General features: G+C 37.9%; 1 protein-coding gene across 1 annotated transcript in view; it reads left to right on the forward strand.

Annotated features, from left to right (window-relative positions):
• Positions 1 to 18,643, forward strand: part of cdkal1 (CDK5 regulatory subunit associated protein 1-like 1) — a 445,321-nt gene that overhangs the window by 95,664 nt on the left and 331,014 nt on the right. The window contains exon 4 of the mRNA XM_081388640.1: positions 1,270 to 1,354. Within this exon, the coding sequence (XP_081244766.1) occupies positions 1,270 to 1,354 (85 nt within the window). The remainder of the gene's footprint in view (positions 1 to 1,269; positions 1,355 to 18,643) is intronic.

Here is an 18,643-nt window from a genome sequence, read left to right on the forward strand (position 1 = left end):
TGGTTTTAGTTTCATCTTTAGCACCCCCATAGAACCGGGCCTGATTGGGCCAGTCGCACTGGTGCTCCTAAATACTTTTTCACAGTCGCATGCAGTAATTTTGAGTCGCAAATGCAGTCGCACTGTAGAACCCTGCTTTTAAATCTTATCTCAAGACATATTTATTCTCCCTGGCTTTTAACACGCCTTAGTATGTTATCCTGGGGTTTCTTTGCATACTGTTGTATGCTTGTTTGTTTGTTTATTTTGTTTTTTACTTTATTTTTTTTATGTACATTTGTGTTCTTTTATTCTTGTAAAGCACTTTGGTCAACCTTGGTTGGGTTTAAATGTGCTCTATAAATAAACATTTTTGAAGGCGAGCCTCAGTTGCTCAGGTGTGTCATCCAGCATCCGGCTCTTCAGTGCTGTAATGGAAATATTGTGCAATCATGTGTGATAACCACTAGGTCATACAGATTATACACATGCTATTAAGCTTCTTATGATCATGGAAAACCTAGAGATATTGAAATGTCTACATCCTTCTAGTTCCGCTTTGCTCTGCAGTGTTTCATCAGGTCGAAAACTGTTGTGCTTTGTGTTGCAACATTATAACATTAGTCTGTCTGTTATGGGCTTTATTAGAGTTGTTTGTATGCTAATATGCATAATCATTTTAATCTGTTCATTCTAAAGATTGCAACCTGACATGCAAATGGAAATATGGCAGTCTACATAAAATGATTATAACTATACAATCATTCTGAATGAAAATCATAGAAAAGAGATGGAAACTGGAACATATGCTTTTAGCATATTGGGTTCAATCAGTGATTGACTTGCACAAACTGACTCTGCTTTACTAGAATTGCATGCTTATTTTAATGAGACTGCTTTTAATGCCAAGGGCTGGGTTGAGTCATTGGAGCATTTGTGGAGATTTTTACATTTCGAATAAAAATATGATCATACATTAAGAAAGATTAAAATGTGCACAATACCAGTCTAAAGTCATAGTTCGTTTTATGTTTCACATAAAAAAAAAAAGTATCTTGAAAAAAGGATTGAGGTCATTTGAATGTAGTGAAACTGTTTTCCTACCATGTAGATCGTTTACTGTGATGTACAGTTTTAGAAACACTCTCCTCAAGTGCATCTTAATCACAGACAGCTGTTAATCTGATTATCTCATATTGCATTACAGCTGTGTGAATAGTTTTGACAGATCATCGTGGCGGGAATCTTCTAGTGTAACTTGTTAATCTGTAACTGTCTCTCTTTCTACAGAGAATCCATCTGATGCTGATCTGTGGTTACTGAACAGTTGCACAGTCAAAAACCCAGCAGAAGATCACTTCAGGAACTCCATAAAGTAAGTTTCTGTAACTCACAGTCACTGCATGAAAGTTTTGTGTGTTTACTTTAGGGTCTGGAAAATTAACACGTGAATTTCTGTGACTTAAATGTAGGGTAGACCATTAAAAAAAAAAATTTGTTTTTATAGACACTTTCTTGTTATACTGGTTGAAACGTTCTTCACATCATACTTGAAATCAATAATAGAAGTGGTTTAAATATTAAAACGTACATATAAAGTCATGTGAAAGAGATGATCATTTTCACCCCATGAAAACCTAGGTCTTTTTCAACATATGGACATTGGATCTTCATTTTAACAATATTGAGAGATTGAGGTAATATAAATAATAATACTAAAAACTAATAAAACTGAAGAAATGTCTCTTTAAAATTATTTTTAAAATTTCTTTAATAGAAATTAAATATTTGGTGAGGAAAAAGATAGGACACCTCCACATTTATTTATTACTTAAAATGCATAAAATTAGGATCAGGTGCGCAAGTCAATTCAAGTCAAGTCATCTTAATTTATACAGCGCTTTTAACAATGTAGATTATTCGTTTGAATTACAGACGTGCCTAAAGAGTTCTTATAAACCCGAGAGACATTTGGTCCTTGTGAAGCACAGATAGGACTGTGTGACAGTGTGGTGAAAAAAAAAATAAATAAAAAATAAATAAACGCTGCACAATCCTAAACTACTGTTGTTTTCAAGCACTCAGTGAGATATGTTCACATGTTGCTTCACTATGACACAGCGTTAGAAGAGCTTAAGTTTATCACTGCTGTAGCGCTCATTCGGTACAGCTGATACATTTTGCAGTTCTGCAAGCCTTTGCCTTTCTACCTGTGGTTGATGTGTTTACAGTTTTGGCTGCTCTAACTTTGTAACAGTGAGAAATAACTGGGTACATGAGTGAGTTTGTGTTGTAATGAGATTTGAGCTGCTCTGCAGCATTAACATTGCAAAAATATGGTATTAATCGCCTGTTTTTAAAGAAAAAAAAGACTTTATAGCTTTGAGAATGGCAGCTGATATGATATCAGGAAGCTCATAATGAAGCTCACAGCTATTAATGTTGAAGATTGTTATGCTGTTTTCCTTTCTTCTGCTTTCTTTCCCATTTTTGTTTTCCATGTTGCTTCCCTGAAGTCTAGCCATGTTTCACTATTTCACTTTTCTGCTGTTTGATGTTCTTGATTAAATTCTTCCCCTGTTGAACTCCAGGCTTCAGCTGCATCAACTGACGTCCAATGACTTTTTATATCAGTTCTCAAATTCATTTGACAGAGCGGCTTCCATGTGAGCTGCTGATAAAGTCTATTTATACAATTATACTGTTTTATGATCCAGCAAGCTTCATCTGCTGTTTGATGTTCTTGCTAAAATTCTACCCCTGTTAAACTCCAGGCATCAGTTGCATCAACTGACATCCAATGACGTTTTATTCCAGTTATCAAATTAAGTCGGCAGAGTTGCTTCCATGAGTGCTGATAAAGTCCATATATACAATTATACAGTTTCATGATCCAGAATGAGAAAGTTAATGGATTGATGTCGTAGTTAATTTCTTCTGGAAACGGATGGCAGGGCAAGAAAGGAGAACAGGTCACAGAGGGAGCTGCCTACTGCTTTGAGACTAAAAATGAGGAGAACAACTGAGGGACAGTGTGTCATGGTCTGAGAAAAAGATGAGACTTAGGAGAGAATCTTTTCACCCACCTCTGGAAATCAACAGTTGTTAATGATGTGAGCCTTGAGAGCAAACACATTTTTATCCTGTTCTCTAGCCAGTGTTGTTCTCCAACATGTGAGTGAGATTTGCTTTCCAATTTGAGGTCAACTGAAGAATCGCGAGTCTCCTCTTTGTAGTCGTCGGGATGGGGAGTGTGACTGAACTACAGTAAGTTCCTCCAATGATGTTTGCTATGGTGTTCTGACTAGGGATGTTAACCCTTTGGGGTCTGAGCTGTTTTCTGGGCCCTGGAGGTGTTCTGACATGCTCTGATATTTGTGCTTATTTCTGTTACTTGTGACATTTTCATGGCTAAAGTCTAATTACACTGTATTCAGCACAAACTCTGCTACAATAATATATCAGCAGCATGTGTGTAAAAGTTTGTAGTTTTGAGATAATGACATTTATGCATGGTTTGTAAAAATACAAAAAAAAAAAATCTCACTGAAAAAAGGTCATGAAACCCATACTGATTATTTCTTCACAAGACTTTTGAAAATTGTATGACGTAGCCTAGAATATTTGCTCTAAAACTATGTGAAAATCACCCTGACTGCTCATTCAGATAAGACAATATGTTGATTTTAAAAATTTTACGACGTGTTTTGTGTTAGAAAGCTTTATGCGGGAGCTCATTAATATGTAAGCTTTTCACACCTGAGAAAGACAAAGACCCTCCCCTAACGGCCCTATTAGGAGCTATCAGGCCCTGTCATTCTGAGCAACCTTGCACAAAGAATGAGGAGATTTAAAAAAGAATGGCTTTTAGATTGTTTGATTTATTTACAACACAACATAATCCAAAGATACACAACAAATGACAAAAAAGCACTCATTGAAAACAATGATCCAAAGACAGAGACCTTTGTGCCATTCCTAAAAACATTGTACATACCTTTCATTTCCAGGGTGTTTGATTTTCACTTTACCAGGTTCATGTACAGAGACTCATGTGAATGTTGAAGTCAGCAGGACTCAGTGGCATCTGGGCCCTGAAAAAAAAAAAAAAGTGAACATACTGATATCAAGAGAAAGGCCTGCACGATTTTGGGAATACATTTTAGATTTTTCTGGTTAAAATTGCTTTTTAAAATTCACAGAATACACACACACACACACACACACACACACACACACACACACACACACACACACACACACACACACACACACACACACACACACACACACACACACACACACACACACACACACACACACACACACACACACACACACACACACACACACACACACAATGCATAGACAGGGCGCCAGAATCCAGGGGCTCGTTCTTCGTACGTTGCTTATTACATCCGAGATCAAATGACACATCCAAGATGATATCATCGTGCTAATCATGATCCGGCTAATTGGGTTCTTCGAACTCACCTGTTGTTTATGATTAGTATCGCTGGATTGAGTTATCTGAGATAACTGCGCGTTCATGCGCTGGTTTAAAAGGGGATATGTATCGATCGTAGAAACATTGATCAGCAACGCTGCTATTGGCTGCTCAGCGTGGCCAAAGAGCGGGCTCAGTTTTTCTCCTCAGCACAGCAAGAACTAATAGTCGAAGTTTATTCAGAATTTTAATGTTTAATCAAAACGCCATGGAACACCTCAAAGTCTGCAAAAGCCAGGAGAGAGGGCTGGCAAAAAATAGCAGACAATTTAAATCCGTTAGAAGTGGCCATGTTAGATGTTTTTATCACTTATTAGCCTTATTTGTATTTTAATAATTGCATAATTAGGCTACTTTGTTCATTGTAATGTCAGAGTCACCACACTAGAACATGGGAACAAATAAAAGTGAAGTACAAAAATATTCTACATAGCCTAATGGTAATTTTTAGTTATAGTATAGTCTCTTCTCTTCTATAAAAGGCACTGTTAAATAAATGGTTGTCTGTTTATAAAAGCAACCAAGAAAAAGGCTGAAAAAAAAGAAAATATCTTAGTAGCCTACACTGTAAAATAATTGTACAAATATTGCTGCATTAAATGAAGGCCGCATTAAAAGTGATGAATTGCTTTGACTTGTGAAAGTGAAAACTGATAAACTTATGTTAATGTAAAAATATTTTGCCATGAGTTATTGATCACATTTTCCCGAGTGTAGTTCATTGTAATGACATTGTGTTTTCCTCTTTTGTGCACTTTTACATAATACACCAACACTTGTATCTGTTCCCAAGAAAGTGGTGGCTGAAATATGTGCAGTAAGTGGGCATTTTCTAACTTTCCAAAGGAAAGAAAGTATAAGACTTTGTAATGTCCATTTGTTTCCATTGCACGGGACAGTGAATAAACCCTCTCAGATAACTGTCATATGGAGGAACTAGCCTACCTGCAAGTGCATAAATAACTTTACTTAATTTATACTTGTATGCTTTATGGCTGCAATATAAGTTCAGGATTCCACATCTACAGAAAGGCCAACAGGAGAGTCTGCACAGACAGAGGAGACATAGGCCTACAGGTGAGCAGTGATAGCCAACTTTTCCTTTTTATTTATTGCATGAGGCATGTGTCTAATATCTCCTGTTGCAGGCACTTGACCACTGGCTTTTCTTTACAAAGAACAATTGAAATAAAACTCAAGGAACTAAGCATATTTGTCTTTTATTAAACATTTAATGAAAGGTGTTGGTTTTTTTTTTGGCAATGTTGTGTAATATGGCACATGCAACAATGTCACAGGCCCTGTCAGGTGTGCAACCCTCAGACTTTTCAGACACTGAAATCTTCCCTTTAGTTAGCTGAAGTTCATTTCATTGTGTGCCCTTGCCCTGGCTATAGAGCTGCATTGTAACTGGTTTGGGTCAGGGAATGGGGTCATAAAACACCTGTCTGCAGGAACATGTCATAATCACCTATGAAAAAATGCAGTTCTGTGAGGATCAGCATAAATGTATGTAATACAGTGAGCTTGATATTTAATTGTGGAACTTTCCTTACCACTTTCAAATAATGTGCAAAAATGTGAATATCTGAAAATTCTTAAGTCATGCACAGATCCTGGCCATTTTGCTTTCACATTTGTGATTATGGAAGATTTTAGTCAACTGCCTTTTTTTTATTTGATATAATATTATTAATCTGGAATATTAAGAATCCCAATTGTAACTGGGCTGCACATTTACATTGTGAACCCCCTTTCTGTTCACATAATCCCCCTTCCTGTTCACATAATCCCCTTCATTGAGGCCTTGATGGCAGCCTATAGTCTATATGGTACCAATCACGTTAGTGAAGCCTGAGTGACATACTGTAATCGGCATGGTCATGATTGTATTGATCTTCATAAAAAATTACGATAGCCTAAAAAAAATTGCTTAAAAAAAAAGTGGCTTGGAAATGCCACAAAAAAAAAAAAAAAAAAAAAAAAAAACTTTTTTAAACCTAAAAGTGCCAAGTAAACTCCAAATGACACGACAGACATCACTTTCCATCAAGTTCTCCGCATCTCCAATAGTGTAAATGAAAGAGCCACTCGCAAATAATCTTAGGGCAATGCAAACAGTTTGTGCTGTATTTAAAGCCAGACTCTGACAAGTCGAAAATAAATGTGCGTTTCCAACAATTTAATAATGTAAACGACAATCTCACGAGTCACGAGAAGAAAAAAAACATCTCAGAAAGTGCACTATCGCGCTGCGCTGGACTTCCCGTATCAGCTCCGTTTATGAAGCCGGAATCTAATCCTGTTTACATGAAATAAGCCTGCTCCCGAGCAGGTTTAAGCTTGCACAGCTGTTGCTATGACAGCAAGTCCAGGATGAGCTTCGAAGAACCAAACGATCCAAGATTATGCCAAATCGTCAACAATCAAATCCAGCTAACTGAGTTAGCGACGTACGAAGAACGAGCCCCAGTTCTCTATCGCGCTTGAACTAACAATAACAATCCCAAAATGTCAGTTTTGTCGATTATCCATAAGAGCAGTCTTAAATGATTTATATAGTCTAAAATAAACAAAAAGAGTTGTGAGAGAATGAGGCGCGTGTGAGATCCATAGACAGTATATAAACGGTGAGATCCGCGTGTCTGTCTGCTCTTAAAGGGACAGCAGCCAATAAAGCTTCCTGTCAGTAAAGTTAAAGAACAAAGGGAACAGAGAAAATGACTCACTGCTCTTGACTAAATAACTTTTGTAGCTTTAATAAGGATTAACTATTTAATTTATAGTTTATGCAGTGCAGACTGCATATAACTTTGATAACTTTATTAAATTTCTGTATATTTCCTGTTAAGACAGGAAGGGCACGAGTAAATATGACATTTATTATGGGTTTATGTTAGCATTGTTTTAAGTTCACTTAAATTAAAAACTGTTATATTTTTGAAGCCTAATAAATGTGAAAAAAAAAAAAATAATAATCTGTAGCTGTATTAATATCAGTAATACTGGCCTTCATTCATAAAAAGATGCCATTAAACAGGTATTTAAAATATACTGTCTTTATGTTGTTTCTACATTAATTTGATTAACTGTGAAATTATTACATTATAAAATATATTAAAAACATTTCTTTTTTTATTGCGATTAACTGCGATTAATCAGAAAAAATGTGTGATTAATCTAGTTAAAGTTTTTAATCGATTGACAGCACTAGTTTTGAATAATTTACTATCATTCCTTGTTGTTTATACTGCTAAATATAGCTTACTCAACATCACACATTAACCTGACATCGCTAGCTTGAATCTAAATAGTTTTTGCTAGCACAACATGCTAGTAATTCACTAGCCTTTTAGCGTGCCATCCGTGCACTCTTTATTTATTTTTTTCTCTCGCGCGCTCACGCTTTTTACGAGTTCATCAAACAACTTAGGTGAGAAGAATCAGTCAACAAACACGGTGGGTCATGTCATCTTCTCCTCTTATTGTCACTTGCACTTCATGTAACATGTATAGCATAGCCTTCTCTGTCAGCACAGGATTTACATGTGATAAATGCAGGGAGATGTCAGGCTGGCGGAGAAGATTTCAGAACTAGAGACACTCATCCAAACTTTAATCAAGGTTAATTGTAAGAGTGCAAGGGCTTTAGATACTGCTTTGGATGCGAGTAGCTTAGTGAACTCTGTACATTGTTCGGTTCCAGCTGTAGTAGAGCCCGTGCAGCAGGGCAACTGGGGTCACTGGGGTGAGGCGCTGTAGATGCGGGACAAAACACCGCTCTTCCGTTCCGATAACAACATTAAATGGATTCTCCCCACTCAGTGAAACACCCACTGAGAATCCTGTTGAATGTGCCCTAGTCATTGGCAATTCTATTACACGGAACGTGAAAATGGAGACACCAGCCACCATAGTCGCATGTTTGCCGGGAGCCGGAGTGCCTGACATCAAAGCAAATTTAAAAGTGCTGGCTAATACTAATTGTAAATCCTCTAAGATTATTATTCACGTCGGCACTAACGATGTTCGACTCCGCCAGTAGGAGATCACCAAAATTAACATTAAAGAGGTGTGTGAACTCGCAAGTACAATGTCAGGCACTGTAATTTGCTCTGGTCCCCTTCCTGTTTGCCAGAGTGATGAGATACTTAGTAGATTGGCCTCAATGGCTGGCTGTCTAAGTGGTGTCCGCAAAATAATATAGAATAATATAGAAAAGCAAAGGAAATGGCAGCTGATCAACTTTGTAATTGGTCAAGCAAAACTTGTAATCTATATAAGCAGGAAAAATAGAATAGAAAATAGACCTGGCCAAGAGATCCCTCTATCTCTCTATCTCTCTCTCTCTCTCTCTCTCTCTCTCTCTCTCTCTCTCTCTCTCTCTCTCTCTCTCTAGGTTTGGAGAGTACTCAACTAATACAAAATTAAATGTGGTACCATTTTCTTTCACTAAACATATTAAAATGACATATTAGTTCCTTTGTATAATTTAATCATTTAAAATGCGAATATATGCTGAAATTGCAGTTTTCCTCTGAATATGCATTTAACTCAGTTTTAACCCTCAGAGGTCGGAGATCACGCCGGCGTGATCTGCTCGCTTTTTTCCTTATGAGTTGAATTGAGACCCGAAATACTCTTTTGACTTTGATTTTACAAAACAAGTTTCATACATCAATCGATTCTGTTAAATGTGTATTATTTTTGTGTATGCTCACAATAAAAACAAAGTGTTGTGCTTTTTGCCAAATAAAGAAAAATAAACACGAGGCGAGTTCTGCCTTCTCTCAGCCAGTGTAGTCCATTCTGAAACGCGTCCGAAAATGAACAATAACTCAGCGAATACTCAGTCAAACAGGCATACAGTCACACAGGCATGAAGCTTGAATTCTCTTCTTTTTAATGAAGTAATTTATATAAAAAACAAATATTCTCATCTTGTGAAATCTGTATTAAAAGAGAGCGATTCCAGTCGAGCTAATTACATCTGATTCAGATGTAATGTGACTCCGCCCACGGAGAGCGTGCGCTATTCAAACGCAAATGGCTGAGGCAATCCGCGCAATCCTGTGAACGCCCCCATATCAGCCCGAGAAAACACAAGTTTATTCAGATCATTACTTGTTTACACCGTCTTGCAGCTGTGAGGAATAATAATGGAAAATGTCCCCCAGAAGTGCGGGTATATCGAGGAGCGAGCTGAGGAATACTAGTAATACTAGGAATACTAAGTTTTTTCCTTCTCACGTGAATTTCTTCACGTGGGTTTCTGTTTATGAATGAATGAACGGCAGAGATGCGCGCTGTTTACCACAGCTGGCAAAGACAGTTTAAATTTAAAGGTACCGTATGTAGGATTGTGGCCAAAACTGGTACTGCAATCACTTTAAAAATACTGTAGAGCCGTGTATCCCCTCCCCCTCCCCCCTGACTCGAGGTTGCCAGATAAGCTGCAGGATTCAGCAGAAACGTAGGCTGCTTCAATGAGCTTCCAATGGCAAGTGATGACGAGACGTACACAGTAAGTTTTTTTTCTGTTAATTGTGTTTATGCTTTATGAGAGATATTTTGATGAGTAATTACTTATTTAAAAAATGTACTAATTGTTGAGGTGCTGGGGCCATAATAGCTGAAGAGATAAGCGTTTTTGATTTGATATTTAATTTGATTTGATTTCTTTATTTTGAACATATAAATACAATTACAATTCAAAAAAAATCTGAGAAAAAAAAAGGATAATAGTAAAAGAAAACAAAAAAACATATAGACTTAAACAACAAAATAATACTTCCTTATTTTTCAATACGAAAAAAAAAAACCTTGATTTACAAGTGCTAAAGTTTTTGTCATATTATAGGCTAAAAACAGAATAAACATTTGCCACAGAAATTATAACACGGGACAAATTCAATATCACCAATGGCTATCACAGGGTTGTTTTCAGTCCCATCAGAAAATATTGTTAGAGTAACTAAATTACATTAGCAATGGTCATACAGGTCAACTTGCAGCATGTGTAACTTAGTCCACGATATACGTGAAGAACGAATGACGAATATTTTTTTCTGAAGTAAAGTTAGGCTTGTCTCAATTACGTTTCAAATTGCCATAATGGTCGTGCTAATGTTTTCATCAGCGTCTCAGCATAATGACAGAGAAACGGGCTCCTATAATGCATTGCAAATGCATACGTCCATGTGAGCTAACGTTACGTTGCTTGAACACGCATAACTTTGTTCGACTGTCATGAATATATGAAATGTCCATTGACATCCAGTACAAGTTAGCCAAGCATAGATGAATCTTACCTGTCTAGGAGAAAATTAGCAACGTTGGCGTCTGTGTTCAAATTCTTCTCCGTTTTCAGCCGCCTCCATCTTTCAAAAGCATCTCCTATACAAATTCTGGTTTTATTTCGGACTTTGTCACAACGAATTTCTGAATTATAACGAGGTCTTTTTGATTTAGTAACGTTAGACATTTTTATCCGACTAGAGTTAGGGTAGGTTAGGTTAGAGCAAAGCTGGCAACCCGGATCCCGAAACACTACTGACTTCGTGATTGGTAGATAGGTGGAGGGAGGCGCTCAGGCCAAAACACAAAATGACAACATCAACATCAGTTGAGGGCTGCAAGTCCACTTTTTAAATGACAATATCCTAGCCATACTACTGTTGTCAGTGATATAAGTATTTGAAATGAACATGATTTCTTAATGTCTAGTGACACATCAGGGCAATTTTATGATTAATTGAAATAGATTTCTTACATACAGCTCCTTTAAATCGCGTGTGTGAATGAATGATGATGTTTCTGCAAACTGTATTGCTATAGGCTACTGAGATGAGTAAAAATCGACTGAAATATGCTGAAATAAAATGTAGGCTATTTGTATAAGCAACGTATTAAACTGCAAATTAACAATATGCCCTAATATTTCATGAAAACAACGTTACAGTCAGGCAAAATATGAAAGTAATGAATACATAGATAAAATGTAGGCCTATAATCATTTTTTTTTTACAAAGAAAGAGTACACTTGAAATATTGTTGAAATTGTAATATTGTTGTAATTGTAACCTTTTTAATAAAATGGCAAAACATATTTACAAGATAGATGTAAGCAAAATCTTAAATGGTCAATATAAGTCTTCTTCTAAATATCCTTTGTCCTTGCATTGTGTCTCAGTCAGTTTCACACCTGAATGAATGGCTAATTATGCAGAGTCATTATGCAGAGTCATTATGCAGAGTGGGTGTTCTAAGTTGTAAACCACTCCTCGTTCACGCCCCCTCGCATATTGGCTTTCCAAGCAAAACCTGTTTTACATCAATTTAAATCAATGTATTGTTTTATGTGAACGATAAAGCAAGACTATTTTCACATAATTTTGAAGAAAAAACACTAGGCGAGGACATCCATTATTCAAAAGTCTTATTGACACATATTTACTATGTGTTTTGTGGCCTTATTTCAGAAATTTTATTTTTTATTTTTTTCAATAACCATGCATAAACATTATTCTCTCAAAAATGAAAACATGTACATACACGTGGCTCACATATTATGGTAGCCCTGTTTGTGCTTTATAGAGTGAATTTACACCTTTGCCATTAATATGTTTATAAGCAACTGAAAAAAGCACAAATGTCAGGGCATGTCAGAACATCTCAAGGGCCCCAAAAACAGCCCAGACCCCAGAGGGTTAATGCATTGCATGCATCCTCTTTATTTGACTGCAGTTCATGTAAGGTCCTCTGAATGTTTTTAATTACTCGTCATCATCCTGATGTGCAGCATGGTTACCAGACGTCCGGCTGCATGGACTGTGTGAAGTTTTAAACATGCTCTGAATGCCGAGATCAAAACCTGCTTGTAATTGGACTGGCAATTAAAGCGCGTTCCCCCTCCGCTCCGGTCCCTGGCCCACCCTGTGTGATTTATAGTCTGCTGTAATGAAGTGTAAATACATTTCATGGAATGCAGTTTGATCTCCTCTGGTCCTCATTCATTTATAGTGGAGCCATTAGAGGCAGAAATTTGTAGCCTTATTTTTGAAGGACTACTGGGATTAATTTTCACTCTCATTATGATCCTTTATAAGATGCATTGAAACGCATGCATCAGCTGGTTCATAGACTATGGTTTGTCCTTCCAGTAGTTGTAGTCACAGATGGGCAAGTCATTGGAGGGACACACTCATAGACCACTACACCATCTGTACTCCAGCAGAAGCTGCTCATCCTAAATCATTATGCAAATGCTCCTTGTAAGCAATAAGGTATGAGAGGTTGGGTTATATCATGAATTTAGCTCATGGATAAAGGATGTTGTTAACAGAGACTGTATCGCTCTTCGTGTTGAGCGGTGTTGTGATGGTCCTAAGTCCCACCTCAGCTTTAAGAGAGCCAGTCACTTGTTTATTTTCTGCAGAATAAATGTGTGTTAGCTGGAACAACCTAAGCTATTCTGTATTTTAGCTTGATTTGAACTCATGAATTACAGTTTATGATCCCATTGTTCTCACTAGTAGATCGAATGGTCATTGTGTAAACTAAGGTAAATAGTTGGTCTGTATGTAGTTGGTGGTGTGCAGTGAACAGCTGTTAGTCGTTACAGTAGTTATGGTTCTGACAGGGCTGCATGTCTATTCGCATCTTGAAGGCAAAAGTCAGAGCTGAGTATTCTGTCCTCGGTCTGACTTTTCTTTTTGTACTTTTATTTCTGATCCCATCCTGACCTGCGGTGACGTTGCTCTCTGCTTCAACCTCTCATGAATCTTCAGCACTTCACTCTTGCCGATTGTCTGTCTCTTTCTTTTGCTCCATCTGGCCATAGGACAGTCCTCATATTCTGCTTCAAGTTTTCTTTCTGCAGCATTTTCATGTTCTCCACACTTGAGTTGTGGGAATTCCACAAATGTTTTGTTAGATTGTCAGAGATTATGTTCCTTTCCTCTGTTGCTTGTTCAGACTGGTCTCTCTGTGTGCAGGGACTCATTGTGAGTCTAATACTCTCAAGTGTTCGTTCAGGATAGGTGACTTGTGGAAATCCGACAGGGAATCCTCTGGATGCTGTTGTGTGGAGGAAGCGTGTAAAGAGGCTCAGGTGGCCTGTATCTGCATCTCATTTTGTACCTCAGCGGATATTCAAAAGCCTTTACAAGGTCAGGTTAATGGCGTCTTTAAAAAAAAAAAAAAACAGGAGTGTTTTTGAACAGAGAAGCAATGGGTGGGGAACACCATCTCAAATAAAAACGAATAAGTTGCGAGGGTATATTTCCTTGAATCCAAACGAGACCTTAATGCTTAAAGCATTTAGGGAGAGACGTAGCTCGTATGCATCAGAATTGTAAATGTTCTTGAGTGTCTGGCCTGGAGGAAGCATGAATCGGACTCCTCTGGAGTCAATTAAACCTGTGAAAGGCTCTTCATTCCAGTCCATCTGTTTCTCACAGCTGCCTGCAGGGGTCAGTGCATGAAAATGTCCCACACAAATGAAACACCAACTGAAGTTCAACTGATATCTTCCTCGAGGTCCGTCCATGCTACTGGTGCAGTTTGTTTTGAAATAAGTTATATGTTTATGGAAAATATGTGACGTTTATATCTTCGGACTTTAAACTCTCTGGAAGACCTGATTATGGATCAGGACTTGAAGTGGATTACACTGCTCTTCCCAAATAAAGGAATACATGAACATTAAAAATTTATTTGAGCTGTATTGTTCTCTTAATTATTCAGTATCTTTATATTCAATGCTGTTCAGCTGATCATTGTCACAAAATACACCCGTTTAGTCCTTCACTTGGCCTGCTCATCCTGTCAGGCTTTATTATCTGATAATGACCACTTCATTGGACATGGCCTCTTAATGAAAAATGTTCATAGCTCTTTTGAGTAATAATAATAAGCTGAAATACAACCGAACAAAGCGTCTCTTTTCTTTTTTTTCTTTTTTTCCCCTTTTTTTTCTAGCATGTGTTACTGCAGGAGTCTTTCTAGCTGTATTGGTGTGTCACATCCCATTAGCCCCTCCTTCATGAAATCTGTTGCTGGGGAATTGGCCATTGAATTATCTGTGTAATATGGCCCCTCACTCATGCTAGAGTGCAGAATTGACTTTGGATGACCTCCTGACCCTGATCTGGTCCTTCGGTAATTCGCAATGTTACTGCTGTCCCATCAAAAGCTGCACTGCTGCTTTCAGGAAGACATGCATGCTTAAGTGTGCCTGCATTACGACATTTTATTTATTCCATATTATTGTGTATAAATATTGCAATATTCTGGATTTCCCACTATTAAATGATTTTGCATAGTTGATGTTTCTTGTGTGCTGTATTAGAGAGGATGAACATAAATCTGGCTGAGATGTAAATGGAATAATTTCTTTAGAGTCACTGTCTAAGTATAGGCAGATTTTACAACATTAGCAGTTGACTATTTAATGCAAGGAATCATCAGACACAGATGTGCGGAAAGCAGGGATGTGCTGCAAATCAAAAGTGGATGGAATGTTAGGGAAAAATAAGTGTTGCTTCTAAGAAGTGTGGCTTCTTGAATCCTTAAATCTTTATTAAAATCATCTTGTGGTTTTCTCACTTGACTCTTTTCTTGCCTTGAACCTTCTTTTTAATTGCCTCTCCTCACATTTTCTGGGAAAAAAAATGCAGTTTTTCATTCCATGAAATCATTTTCAGGGACAGTGACTGGATAGCAATTTAATTAGGTAGCCAGCATTGTGCAGTCTTTCCTTTTTTTTTTTTTTTTTTTTTTTTTTTCAGAGAAGAATTGTTTAGAATAAATAATGATGCTCAAAATGAGAGGCTTTTGAAGCACATCAATACAGCCGCTTGCGAAGCACATCAATACAGCCGCTTGCGACGATAAGCCACGCTACATTATGCTGAAATATCAGCCAGGTATTTTTGCTTATTTTTGCCCATAATGAGCCTGTAGATTCTCTCTGCATGGCCCAAGTGTCCATGCTGCTTTATGTCCTTTTGTGTTTTCTACTTATCTAATTTATTTGCCATAAAACATTTTCTGCCTTATCTTCTTCACTTTGTTTTCCTCTGAATACTTTGTCACAAGCCCCTGCAAACAAGCGATAACTGGGCTGAAGAAGTTTTCCTTTTTTGAGTGGCGTTTCCATTAACCAATGTTATGCGACTAAAACTTAATTTTTTAGGAATTTCTCCCTCATATCTGCTTCGAGGTCTTGATTGTGGCATTTCTTCGAGGTTTAGAATCCAGTATTCCTGTAATTATTTTGTCTTCTATGAATTTAATAAAGAACTCTGTCCAAACATACCGCGTCATCTACGTCATGTGACCTGTAAATGCACTAAAACTGTTTCCATTGCAGTTTTGTGAAATATTTATTTTTCGAATTGCCTGAAAAACCACCTCGTGCGAGGGTAAAAACTTTTTTGCAATAAATGAAATGAAATTTTCAATTCCCAATTTCAATTTGCGCAATTTGAAGTGTAATGGAAAATGTGGTTAGTGTAAAGTCAAGGTGCTCTATGGTCTAAGGGTTTGTAATAGTCCATCAAAGAAAACTTTAGGATGACCATGCCACTCTTTCAAATTAAACAGCCTTTATTATTAGATAGCTATATACAAAAAAAAAAAAAAAAAAAAAAATTCTAAAAACTCTCCAATGTGTTTTGGCCCATGCCTTCTAAAACTGAGTTACCACCAGGCCCGGGGTGGGTAATCGGGAGAATCGGGAGAATTCCCGGTGGGCCGCTTCACTTTTGGGCCGGTCGAGGAATTTTTTAATTTTTTCACATTTGTCACGTTAGTTACATTACACGTTCCGCATTCTGACACCGCAGCGCGCAGCCTCTGCATGGGTTGTACCATGTGAGGGAGTTCTCCCCTCCCCTCCTATAGAGTTGGTTGGGTCCATAGTCCGTCTTTTCCAAAACGTTTTCTCAGGTAGGCTACCGGCCGCGGCACCGCCGGCGCCTACTGATAGCTGGGCCGGCCGTAACGGTACGCGTCAGGGAGGAAGAGGCCAGGAGGTATGGAAGCTTGTTTCCGCCACAGAATAAAATATTTTAAAAGATAATTGCAACTTTTTATCTCAGAATTTTTATGCTGACGATCACGAAGAGACAGGGATAGTGCACATTAAGAGACAGGGATAGTGCCTCGGGAATACTCGGCTTGGCATTTTGAAATATTCCTATGTTTATTTGGCCGTTCAGGCGCGCAACCGAAGACAAAGACTACTTGACCATGTTGCGCTCGGAGCGCGCGCGCACCCAGTGTTGCCAACTTAGCGCCTTTGTCGCTATTTTTAGCGACTTTTCAGACCCCTTTAGCGACATTTTTTCAAAAAAGCGACTAGCGACAAATCTAGCTACTTTTTGGACAAACATCAGTAACCTCCAAATGTTGCCAGCACAGTCCTGCGAGCGCGAGGTTTGCGTTCTCCTTGCCGTCACACACCTCTCTTATGCGTCTTCTGTTCAGTGAATGGCTGAGAGAGGAGCAGCAGCAGCACGGAACAGACGTGAATGAGCAGTGTTGTTTCCACGGACGGACTTATCACTTATTTTTTGTTTTATATTTAAATAATTTAGTTTGACCATTTTATTTTATTACTTGTGCTTATCACTTGTAATACTCACTATCACAATGCTTTAGTTCACCCAATTCCCGAACTCTCTCTTCAGATAATTTTACACATATAAAAAAATAGTCATTCAACAGCTACTCATTCTATTGTCTGACAAAAAAATATAGTAAATGAGAACAGCTTTATTGGACATTCGGCTATATTATATTATGTTATATTATATTATAGTATAGTATGTTCTATAAAAACACAGTATGTGTACATTATTTTAACGAGAAAAAAACATTAGGCAGGCAGAACGCAAGTAAGCCGCGATGACACCATGAATATGCAAATTGACGTATGACGTCATCTAGCGACATTTAGCGACTTTTAGGGGAGGCGTTAGCTACTTTCCTTTGAAAATAGTTGGCAACACTGCGCGCACCATCCTGTCAGTAGAATTCAGTTCTCTTTCGCGACTTATCGTGCTTTTAATATTTCTTTTCAATAGCACATCCTGCTCTTTTCTTTCTCATTAATGTTTTGTTATGAACTTTACATAATCGTCAACTGAAATCTGTGCGGATTATCAACGATACATTTATGACATAAAGGTCTCTGCGGCAAAAGTGAAAGTACCAGCGGCCAACGGGTGAAATGTTTCTCTTTGCACAGCAAAGCACCCGTTTCAATAAAAGGATATATTAAAGTTTATAAAGCCTACTTTTACATTTTCATTGCTGTTTTAAAATGAATTTCGCCATCACCTTAAACAAGCTGTTCTGCTTGAATCCCAGTGCAGGAGCTGTAACTGTTAGGTTACCACAGAAACGTAAGCGTTTGGTTGATTACTGTGGTGACTCGTGACACTCGCGAACAGCACTGAACACACACGTCTTCATTTTTTTTTATCGTTTGTTGGTAAAGGGTGAGAGACCTTGCGAGCCACACGAGCCATAGGTTCCCAACCACTGGTGTACACACGAAAACGAACTGCCGTGAGACTGGGCTGGTCTGACAGGGTGGGGGGCGTGGCATCACGATAGTGGCTCTCCATCGTGATGTCGGTCAGCCATCACGATGGACGATGATATCGTCCATCGGCACAACCCTAGATCACAACACATCTAACAGGCCCATGTGTGTGTTTGCTCAGTGTGTTTTACTTAAGTATTTTGCATAAATTTAAAGGGATAGTTCACCCAAAAATGAAAATTAGCCTATGATTTACTCTCCCTGAAGCCATCCTTGGTGTATATGGCATTCTTCTTTCAGATTAATACAATTGGAGTTATATAAAATAATGTCCTGTCTGGAAAAAAAAGGCATCCATCCATTATAAAAGTAATCCATATGGCTCCAGGGGGTTAATAAAGGCCTTCTGAAGTGAGGCCATGTGTTTGTGTGAGAAAAATATCCATGTTTAAAACTTTATAAACTATAATCACTAGCTTCCGACAGACGGCCCTTTAATCCATTAGTGAGACCATGTGCTTAACCCTAACCTGGACTTATTAGGACTGATTCATCATTGCACGTTATTTCTTTTTGAGTGCAGTGTTTTCATAGGAATATTT

The sequence above is a fragment of the Scardinius erythrophthalmus genome (assembly GCF_964197995.2).
Source record: "Scardinius erythrophthalmus genome assembly, chromosome: 16".
Lineage (NCBI taxonomy): Eukaryota > Metazoa > Chordata > Actinopteri > Cypriniformes > Leuciscidae > Scardinius > Scardinius erythrophthalmus.